Source organism: Pinus tabuliformis, chromosome X, assembly GCF_031772625.1.
Source record: "Pinus tabuliformis cultivar Carrire ecotype Pingquan chromosome X, CPIR1, whole genome shotgun sequence".
In the NCBI taxonomy this organism is placed as follows: Eukaryota; Viridiplantae; Streptophyta; class Pinopsida; order Pinales; family Pinaceae; genus Pinus; species Pinus tabuliformis.
The window spans coordinates 590,655,658-590,667,156 of NC_142308.1; the positions used below are offsets into that span (position 1 = coordinate 590,655,658).

General features: G+C 37.8%; 1 protein-coding gene across 1 annotated transcript; it reads right to left on the reverse strand.

Moving 5' to 3' along the window:
* Window positions 1-5,002: 5,002 nt before the first annotated feature.
* On the reverse strand, window positions 5,003-8,391 carry LOC149141399 (uncharacterized). Its single transcript, XM_089449478.1, has 4 exons — window positions 8,225-8,391; window positions 7,279-7,628; window positions 6,910-6,996; window positions 5,003-5,334 (listed from the first exon to the last, which is right to left on the reverse strand). The coding sequence occupies exons 2-4, from the start codon at window positions 7,624-7,626 to the stop codon at window positions 5,125-5,127; spliced, it is 645 nt and encodes a 214-aa protein (XP_089305604.1). The 5' UTR covers window positions 7,627-7,628; window positions 8,225-8,391; the 3' UTR covers window positions 5,003-5,124.
* Window positions 8,392-11,499: the final 3,108 nt, after the last annotated feature.

Sequence of the window (11,499 nt, forward strand, 5' to 3'; positions counted from 1 at the left end):
GCATGCTGCTCTTTTTCGGAGACAGATGCTCCAGCTGTTTTGGCAATTCCCGGCAATTCTTGCAGTTCCAGCTGTTCCCGACAGTTCCAGCAATTCCGATTGTTCCCAGCAGTTCCGGCAGTTTCGGTTTTTCCGGTAGTTCCGACTTTTCCGGCTTTTCTGGCAGTTCCGGCTTTTCTGACATTTCCAGCTTTCCGTCTTTTCCAGCAGTTCCGGCTTTTCCGGCAATTCCAGCTTTTCCAACAGTTCCGGCTTTTCCAACAGTTCCGACTTTTTTGGCAGTTCCGACTTTTCCAGCTTTTCTGGCATTTCCGACAGCTCCGGCTTTTCTAGCTTTTCTAGCTTTTCCGACAATTCCGGCTTTTCCGGCAGTTTCAGAAGTTTCAGCAATTTCGGCTTTTCTAGCAGTTCCGGCTTTTCCGACATTTCCGGATTTTCTGATAGTTCCGGATTTCCTGGATTTTCCGGTAGTTCCGGCTTTAACGACTTTTCCGACTTTTTAGCAGTTCCAACTTTTCTAGCAATTCCAGCTTTTCCGGCATCTGGATCGGGGCAGCGTTATCCCTTAGGATCTCTCTTCCTACTAAAACCCAAAGACAAGTAGAAAGAGGAAGAGATCCCAAGTGTGTTGAAATAACTTGAAGGCCACCTCTATTTATACTAAAACGTTGAGCACATGTGGGATTTATTTGGTTGGTGGTCGACCTTAACGAATTGTCTTATAACACAAATAAATTCATAACTCCATGAATACTTATCAGAATCGGATGATCTTTAGATCAAACCTACACCTCTCGATGAGAGGGATCCGAGAAAAATATCCGCTGCCATAAATAAGATGACCCACACGGAGTTTTGCCCTAGTTGCCAATTTTAACATATTACCATATGCCCCATTAGTCTTCTCTTCTTGTTCTTGACTAATCTTCAATTATCCCTATCTTTGCAAGTCTAACAAACTCTAAAGGATCATTGCATTGACCTTTGCCTGCTTTTGCAACTTCTTATCTATGCCCTCAAACTCCTAAATGTGTCTGCTATATTAAGCGAGTACTCATCTCCTTGTTGCCCAATTGATCTGTAGGGAGACTCATGTGAACAGTGGTCCACCATTTTGCTCGTCATCTTTGATTCTCTTCTTTCTGCAAGCATGCCATGTCAAATAAACCAAACAGATACCATAATCAAAATCATACCTCAATGACGTTCAGAGGAGGCTTATCTCATCTACAAAATTAGTCCAAATTAGCACAATACATGTATAATCATAATCATATCAACACGTCAACATCATGCATGACAATGCCAACTCCATACTATGACCTCATGCATGACAACCATAACCATGACAATGCATGCATAACAACATGCATCTAGCCCATCCAATCCAAGTATTTGAACCATGTTCTGATACCAATCTGTAACCACCCATCCTACCCACTTTCACTGATGTGCCTAGATAAACACGAGCTGAGGGATACTATGACATCACTCAACCTCCTAAGTACAATTAAAAAAGTGGAATCGACCAACCAAAACTTTATTTACCTTCCTCAGGAGCTATAGGACCCACAGGAGCTAAACAACCACTCCAGGTGCCCAAACCCTGAGCCAACTTATTTTTTGAGTGATTTGGACTCTCAATCGTTTGCATTACAAGGCAATCCAATGAATGTAACCCTCCAGCTGCATGGATAACCCTACCTCCCAGTGATTGCAATCTAGAATTCTCAGTTTTTGTGCCTGCGACCCCGAAAACTGAGCCACTTTTTCAGGGCCAAGATCCAGACCTCTGTCCGGAACTTGATAGAACTTTCCATAATGATAAATGACACTCAGATAAAGTCATTAACACAAAACTTAGACAAGAACTTGACCTAACCAGGCCTAACCATGAAAGAAATTTTCTCAAACACATGGCGAACATGAAATCTACAGGTCATGAATGCATATCTGAACATAGAAATCTGAAACTTATCTGAGAGTCATCAAGAAGGTCTAATGTCGTCTCACAATAGGTGCAACAACATCTATTAGGTCATCCATTCAATAACCATTCATTTACCAATCAATTCATGTTAAGAGCCATAACTAGAGTCTGTCAAAAAACCATGCTTATAACTAGCATATAACTAGAATAATAACCATGATAGAACAACCCTCAAAGTCACATCATAAGAAGTACATTTACTCATAAAATTAAGAGGAAATTAGCTCTTATTAACATATGCAAAAGAAAAACCAAGTCAGGGACTTCCATGTACCACTCGACCATAGATTGCGCTGAACCAAATCTCTCTTTTAGCCAATCACCCCCATGCCATATTCCAAGCATGAATGTGGGATCTCATGGAATAAACCAATGTATAACCAACCAAGGGAATTCAGAGGTTAAACCACCTCCACCCTCACGCTAACCTGATCTCACCTAAACCAGTCCCGAGATCACAAAACCAAACCGAGTTTGGATGCCTCAGAATTCCTTCACCATCATTTGAGGAATTTTTCTTCTCCACCCACCTATTGAGGGCTTCTCGAAGAAAACTATCTTCACCCCCAGCCTTTGGGATTGTCCTAAGGCCACCTCACCTGGATCCAAAACCTTCCGAAAATCCAAAGTTCAACCAAGAATGAATCCCATCACACCATGGCTATCTGGAAATGCAAGGCAAGGTTGAAACCACTGTCAAACCAAGAAAAATTCATGTCAATGACAACCAAATCCACGTATGCATGTACCATGCGTGCCAAAACCAGCTAAGAAATCATACATGCAACTTGTTACCTGCAAGTATTCTCGTTGAAGCCATTTGATCCAACTCTTTCTTGCTTTCTTTTGCTTTCTTGTCCTTCCTTTGGTTGTTTGCTTGCTTTCTCCTCCTGGTGCTCTTCTCCTCTCTAAAGTCAATTCCAAAACTCAACTGACAAAAGGCTAATTAGCAAACGCTGTGAACTAATCCTCAGAAACCTTTCTATTATTAATGTCTCTGATTTCTTCATTTTTCCTCTATTTTCCTTCAATTTCCTCCTCAAATACAACTTGTGACCTTTCACCTTCCTTTTCTCATATTTTCCTTTATTTTCATAAATAAAATGTCAATTAATGTCTCTTTGCATTTTCAAAGTCTTTGCCAATTCCCTTAGCCATAATAAACAACAAGTGATGTCCACTAGGATGTTTTGTCCAACATTAAGCTTGGAATACGTGTCCCATGACCTTAGTCTTATTTTGTCTTTATTAACTTTATTACATGAAATTGAAATCAAGCTCCAAGAAATTGACCAATAAAGAAAAATCCAAATTCCAACCTGCGTGTGGTTTCCCACCTTTCCACGTCCATTTTTTAAAATATTGTGGCATTCGTGTGTTATCCCCAATAATGCAGTTTCAAGCCAAAATTACAGTGTGTGCTTAGCCCCCACATGATTTTCAACAGATTTGATCAATCACATGTGCTTTGAGTGTGTTTTGACCACTACCAAGTCAATAATATAAACGGTCGTGCCTGTGAACTTGTCGGAAATGTGCGATCAGTAAAAATGTGGCCAAATGGCTATCACCAACATATTATTGACAATAACTCAAAATTTCTAGTCATGTTCTACGAAGGAAATGCAAGACACATGAAACTTCTTCAAGAAAAAAAATATGAATTGTTTATTAGTGTATTACATATAGTTGGCAATCCAATGGAATTCTAAGAGTTAATGATAATATACAATTGCATTAAAGGCATGTTAGCTACTTTTAACAAACTGGTTGCATAGATATTTATTATTGAATGTAGATGACATCCACAATTTAGTAGCAAAAAGAGGCTCCCACACAATTGGTTTGCAAGCATAACGAGTTCCAATTACTACCTACAAACATGGCAATAGGCAAAATTCATATCCACCTAGTGCAAACTAGGGTGTGCTCAAGTTAACAATGGACCACAATGAGTTATCTCTCTCATTGAGAAGAAATTGGAATCTTTGGTTTTCTTGCAATATATTGTTGCAATTCTCATATCTATATCTGTGTGTATATTGATATTCTGTATGTAATCCTACCCCAACTTGTATTTGAATAGTTTCTTTCCCAACAGATTCAAGCAACATGGGCACAAAAGAATGATTGCATATTGACTGTCATATGTATTGATCCACAAGATAAAGGGAAGACTTCAAACCTAGGGAAATAAGGCAAATATTCCTGAAATTATATATGCAGAAATTACCTGTTCGTATATGCCTAAGAAAATAAGTGGTAACATCCATCACAATAAATCTTAACAGGGATAGCTCTGAGAGGTGGCTCAGCAGGTTTAAGTACTGTGCTGTCCTACTGCCGACCCTGATTGATTTCTCTGGTAAGTGTCAACAGGTTCAGCAACAGCAGCAGTAAGGATGAAAGTCTGCAGCTGGGTCTCAGAGGGTGAGGTGTACCAGTCAATCCTAACCGGTTTACTACAGATGCCATCCATGAATGTGAGGAAGTGTCCCCAGTTTCCATGGGGGATTGTTTCCTTGAAAAAGAAATGGTAGCAGGCATGAATTACAGGCCCCACCTCAAACCAAATGACAAAGAACAGGAAAGGTAAGTTAAGATGCATTTACACATTACTGAGACTTGCTTGACAAGTTTACAAGGGTAAGCATTTGATAAAATACTATGTATGGGAAATATCTCATCCAATCTGATTTCTGAAATACAAGTTAACTGCATGTTGAAGTTTGAAATACACCCCAGACAAATTTTGCTGCAATTCAAGATACAAATAACTACAAAAGCGATAAGCTTTCCTCTCATTTTCCTTTCGTTAAAAAAAAAGTCAATGAAAATAAACAATTGCAACACAGAGAAACGTTGCCCTTCAAAAATTACAAAGAGTAATAACAGCAGAAAATAGGGAATAGTACAAGTCCTCCAAGCTTATAATAGTAAAGGGAAAAAAAACACTCCAGGACAAATAACATGACCTAACCAAGAGCTCTTTCATTACTACACATAGAAACCTTAAACAAAATAGAAATATATATGAAGAGAAGCAACAAAAAAATCTTTTTTGGAGCATTCAAACCACATCACATCCTGTTCATGGATTCCTACATCTACAAGAAGCATGAATAAATAAATATTCATTTATCTTTCAGGTTTAAACTAGCCATTCCAACAACTGCCCTGTTATCCTCATATTCATTGTACTCTTCTTCATCTTCACCCTCTGAGCCTTCATCTTCACTGCCACCATCTTCTTCATCAGAAACATTTTCGAGGTGCCCAGCATAATCATTACTATATGCGTCACCAAAAGATGATTCCCCATAATAATCTGTTTCACCGTGAGCCTGTTACATGGGGAAAATATCGTTGTGATGATTAGTAACTTGAAAATGCTTATCGTGCAGCTGTGTCCAATATTGCTGTACTAGCATTTTATAAATATAAAGATAAATATTTTCCTCAATGAATTTAAGTGTTAAAGTGATTTCATTCACAATCATGAAAAGCAAACATCTAGGCAAAAAAGACAGATCCCCACCCAAAGTAGAGACGAGCAAGCCACAAAAGAAACAAAAAGATTACAACAGGTAAGAAATGAGGAACTGGAGTTCAATTGATGAAGCATTACATTAAAAATTATGATATGTTGCACCAAAGATAGGAAACATAAAAACAGAAACACTAGAAAAAGAGATTTCCAAAATAGGGACAGCTAATGTCCAATGTTGGCTGGAAACTTGGGTAAAGCGTATAGAGGGAACAACAAGAAACAACAAAACAGCAAGAAACTTCAATGAAACCTCTTGAAACCTTCGTGCAAGCTTTGGAAACCCACATGAAACCCTTGAAAACCCCTACACAATTCGATGAATATATGAAACAGAGCCAGAATATCCTAGAAACAGCCAAAAGAGATGGACTAGAACAAGTCCCAATGTGATGGGAAATGTGTTTCAGGTAAAATAAAATCACAGTTACCAGGCTCAAAAGTTTGGTCAGTTCAGGAGGGGGGAGGTTTGGAAAAGTTTGGTATTTCAGAAAAAGTTCAAAAGGTTTGAAAATGGTTCGGAAATATGGAACATATAAAATTATACTTAAAATTAGACATATTATGCATTCATTCAAATAATCATAGAAACATGCACAAATATAGTATAGTTATGTGATGTGGGGTGCCACAGGAACTCAGGAGTTATTTTGCTTTTGAAACATTTTAAGGATTTTTTTTCCATGCCTTTTTGAAGGAAAGGTTTAGAGGTCCACTCTGGATCAGTTCAGCTGGTCTGAAAGGTTCAGGGTCTGGTAGAACCTGGTAACTATGATAGAAATTATGCAGCCTCAGGGTTTATAGAAATAGGGTGACGACACACCAAGTTAAATACCTGTCTAGGATCACCACTAAGCAGCTTGGGATGTCAAATTGTCAATTCTATTTTCAACGTCTTCTACAAATATGTAATATAGTTTTGCTAACCAACATGTATCATCTCTTCTTTCCTATTTCACATGAGTTAATCGTTTCCTCTCAGACATTGTGTAGATATAAAAAAGTAGTTATTTTGTGCACTAACATTGTGACTTTGAATGAATTTCCATCTTGAATACAAAAACAGAAGAAAACAAAGGTAATAGTTTCAAGATTCAACAGCAAGTATTTAATTGTTATTTTTGGCAAACAAAATCAAAGGAAATCCATAGGGTAGAATCAATCATACAGAATGAATAAAATTCATTTATAGCAGTAAATAAGTACAAAAAGACTAGGCAAGAGATGTCAAAGTGCATGGATACCATAAAAGCAAAAGTTCATCCTATTTTATTAAGCACAACAATACAAGAACAAAAATACTTCAAAAATGAAGTTCTCAAAATAAAGAAGTACAGTTAAATATGATGAAGTTGAAGCTTATTAAGGTTACCTGGCGTCCAAACTTGTGTTGCCGAACAGAAACACTCAGATCTTTTGTCTCTCTCAAAGCATAACCACACTTCTTACATGTTAGTCCCTATAGAGTGACAGGAGATAACAAATGTCAATTAGTCATTTTGTTTATTTATCCCTTCAACATTCAGTACAAGAACAATTTCACATCTCTTTCCTTATAAATGGAAATCCAGCTAAACTAATTCATAACGAAATTATATGTAAAATGCACGAACACATGTAATTAGTTGATGGATAATATTGCCAACTCCAAATTCAAATAATAATAATAAATCCCTATCTATGAAAAGAAATAGGTGAATGGCTAGAATGTCATTTGGGAGATGAGAACTGACATCCATACCTCTCCTTTCCTGGTTGCATTAGTGACACTTTTCACATGATCATCACAGAAGCAAATCTTGCAACGCAAGCATGTATATATTCCAAGACGATTGCAAGACAAGCAATGAAAAGTCTCACTATCAAGCTGTTGGCAGGAAGCTTGATGCTCAAACTGATCATCCTCACACAACCATTGATCACATGAAAAACATCGGAACATCCTCCCACCATGATCCCAAAGAGTCCGCTCACATTCAACACATGTTGCATCATTTAGTGGACATGTACAGCAATGAGTTGTAAGGCAGCGTTTGGAATGGCATATGAAAGCTTCACAGAAATCACATATGCTGCCAACCATGTTCATTCCTGTAAAGTGCATCATCCAAGAAAAATAAATGGAAAAGTCCTGTTAGATGTGAGCAAATAAACCTTAGTTGATACAAATCCTGTAAAGTTCATCTTCCGAGAAATGTAAATAAAATGGAAAATTACCTTTAAATGTGAGAAAATAAATCTCAGTTGATACAGGACGGATGGCATCAAGCATGTTTGCCATTTGCAAAAGTGATTCCTAATGAGTACTAAAATAGCATTGTATATGGAATGAACAGAAATGAAGTGAAATTGTATGAATGTCAACAAATGACCAAAATAGGTAAACGGGACTAGGAAGGTCCAATCATCTAAATTTTACATATTCCCTATATTTATTTGGCAAGAGGAGCAACCCCATAACAATAACAAAACATTATACCAGTAGAACCCTCACAAACCTCTGAACAGTGACAATTATATAAAACAACAATGGAAGTTTGGCTTAACGTGAAAGATACTCACAAATCAGGCAGTTTAGGCAAGTAGTTTTAAACTTTTATGTTATTATTCTATTGAATATGAAATTTCACTTTGGCCATTAAGCATCTCAAAAGCAACATTTTGGAATTTAAGACAATTGAGGATACCTTCAAAATTTCAGCTTTCTCTTTAGTTGGTTCTTGCAAGTGAGCTTAAGCATGCATACTGTTTCGGAGGGCACCAAGGTCATCAAAAATTCAACAGTGTTGCTGCAATTAATCTTCAATCTGTATCAAATTGTATGAATGCAACTTTGTCCAATGCTCTCATTGTGAGGTCTCACCCAACCTTCTCACCTGCTATCATGCTAAAACAAAAGCTTTAAGCCCAAATGAGCTAGTAAGCTTGAGAAACCAGTTAGAAAATCAGAAAGGCAGAAAGATTTTCTTATATAAATAATTACTTGTGATTCTTTTATCTTTATGTTCTTTTTTTATCCTTTTAGTTCATCAAGCAATTACCAAAACAATAACACAACGACAACAGATGTAGGCGGACAGCCAGGGAAAAACCCTTATCTAGGGGAAAACCCAGTGAATAATTCTTCCTTCAATAGTTTCTCGAGATAATCCAAGACTCTTTGACCCAGACAAAGACTTCTTCCACACCAAGTCAGCCCTCAATCCTACTTGCAGATGATAACCCTTCAATAGCAACTTCGACCTAGTAGTATCAACATGCAGTAGCAGCTTTGGCCCAGTAGCAGTAGCAGCAGTAGCTTCGACTAGACTAGGAAAACTTCGATCTCCCTTGATACACCTCAGAGTGACTGAGAGTTGTCCCAAAATTTCGATCTTGAGGTCTTCTATCTTCCTCCAAAAAATCGCACTCCTTTCTAGCTCTTCTTCTAGCCCTTTTTCAACTTCGCACTTCCCAGCTTCCAGCATCAAATATCGAACTATGTGTGAGAGAGTGAGATGCTCCAAATGAATTTGAACCGCCTTGTATATATAGCCTTCCAGTGAGGTCAAATTACCTGTCTTGAGGCCGACGGGGTGTGGAGGAGACTAGATTCATTTTTGACTCATAAATAATTCTTTTTACCTGATTCAAAAGCTCAATAAGGGTCTCTTTTAATGTACAATGACTCTAATGACTTATAATAAATCCTAGAAGTCCTCACTGGGGACTTTGACCTAAAACATGATGACCCACACATGAAACCCATGCTTTAATAAGTCATAACAATAATAATAAAAATATTTTCTTCATTCTTTTGATAGGTACATTTCATTGTGACTCAAATACTTTTATAAAGACCGAACCTAGTTACATATTTCAACAACACCAATATAGCCCATGGCATTATCATTGAAAGAAGAAAGCTACAAGAGTTGGCTCCATCCTTCACATAGAACTAGATCCAAGTTGAATTCTAGAACAAGAAGTGGCATTGGTGGGAGCCACAACAGGAGGGGAACCCAACCAAATATGGCAAGCATATCATAATCACTAAAAAGGAGATTTGCTTCTTCCAATGTTCAGCATAGAACAAGATAATGATTGCCGGGAATTGAATCCTTCCCCAGCAACTAAACAATCTATCCTTGAAATGGGCTAAAAACAATAATTAGCAACTCCTCCTTCAACTAGCAACAATGCAGCATGCTCTAAGTTTCCTACTTTTGGCACTCTCACGTTTTGCCTGTGCATTGATAAGTGTTTAATATACTGTGAACTTTATGTACCTTAGAATTCTTTTCTGCTTTCCATGAAAACCTTTAGGACTTCACAGAAATTGTGACACAACCCCAACTGCATAATCAAATCTGGCCTTGTAGTAGTGAAATAGACCAAAAATCCTACCAGATGCCTGTATTAAGTTGTATCCACTGGCTTTGAATCCTCACAAGATGATAACTTCTTTACTGTTTCAATAGGACTTGCCACTAACTTTCAATCTGCCACATTAAATCTTTTAGGTTTTGAGTGTTTCCTGCAAATACTCAGCCTAGGACATAAAGATGCCGCTATCTTTTTGCCATATTGTATCTTTTGACTGTTTCCCATGCATCCTTTGGCCTAGGTCATAAAGATGTTGCCATCCAATTGTAGGGTGAGGCTTTCACACTTCTTACTCTTCATAGTACATACACACCTCCCTCAGATGTGGTTGTGGAGAGTATTTTTCTTGCAGTTTCCATAAATGACCCACCCATAGATAACAAGGGCCTTCCACTTGTCCTTGCAACAACTTCTTGTGTTAGATTACTTTCCTCCCAATAACATTGTCTTAGCCTACGTGCACAATTATGGCTAGTCTAGATAATGTCTCTTGTTTTGATAGGTCTCCTTACCTTTGTCCCCTTTTATCTTCAGCCTTTGGTCACATGTTTGGCACTTATGCTATATCCTTTGGGCTCTCAATCTGGGATATCTTCCAAGTGATTTGATCGTTGCTGAGCTATGTAAACTATATGTGGTCCCTAGTTGGTTGGAGATGTTAGAAAATCAGAAAGGCAGAAAGATTCTCTTATGTTGATATTTGTGATATTCTTGTAGTCTTATCAACTTTTCTTTATGTTCTTCTTTTAGCTTCTTTTCAGCAAGCAATCATCAAATCAAAACATGAAGATCAATAACACCAAATATAGGCACCCAGCCAGGGCTAAAACCCCTCTATAGGGGAAGACCCAGTCAAACTTTTCCACTAGAAAATTCAAATCAAACTGAAACAATCCAAGACCTTAGTCCGGACCAAAAGACCTTCCTCCTCCACCAAGTCAGCCTTCCAAGATGATTATGCAAACTTCAGTAGTCACTTCTTGTCTAGCAGCTTCAGCCCAGCAACGGTCTAGAATTTTGGCCCCCAACTTCCAGAATTTTGGCCCTACAACAAATCTGAAATTTCTGCCTCCCTAGCAACTTCAGAATTTCACACATGCAAGTCAAAGAGAGAGAAAAACAACTTCTTCTTGCTTGAAAAATGTCTCCTTCTTCGCTAGGGCTTTCTCCTTCTTCTTGGGAATTTCGCTCTTCTTTTCTGCCTCTAGCTACTGCAGATCGAGCTTCTTGGTTGATGCTCCAAATGAGGTCGAATAGCTGCCAATATATAGTGAGTTTGTGAAGTTGAATTCCCTTGATGAGGCCAGCTTGGTGGAAGAGGCCTAAATGACCTAGTAATTTTTTTTCTTGATAGATAAAGCCCAAGAAGGGTCTTTTGCATGATGACGAAGACAAGGACTCTTGACATAAACCCTAGAAGCCTACAATGGAGGTTTTGACCTAAAAATCATTAACCCAAGCATGAAACCCATGTTTTAATAAGTCACTTTCTTTTACAATAATTTTTTTTTCTTTCTTTTGACAAATACATTACATTATGACTCAAATACAATTATGAAGATCGAAACTAGTTACATTTTTCAACAGGAGATGCCTC

Bases quoted from the DNA above. Each gene is read 5' to 3' on its own strand.
- LOC149141399 (XM_089449478.1), bottom strand. From the start codon at position 7,626: ATGAACATGGTTGGCAGCATATGTGATTTCTGTGAAGCTTTCATATGC. The intron at 6,997-7,278 runs GTATGGATGTCA...GTCACTCTATAG, and splicing joins ATGCAACCAGGAAAGGAGAG to GGACTAACATGTAAGAAGTG. The intron at 5,335-6,909 runs GTAACCTTAATA...CCCATGTAACAG, and splicing joins AACACAAGTTTGGACGCCAG to GCTCACGGTGAAACAGATTA.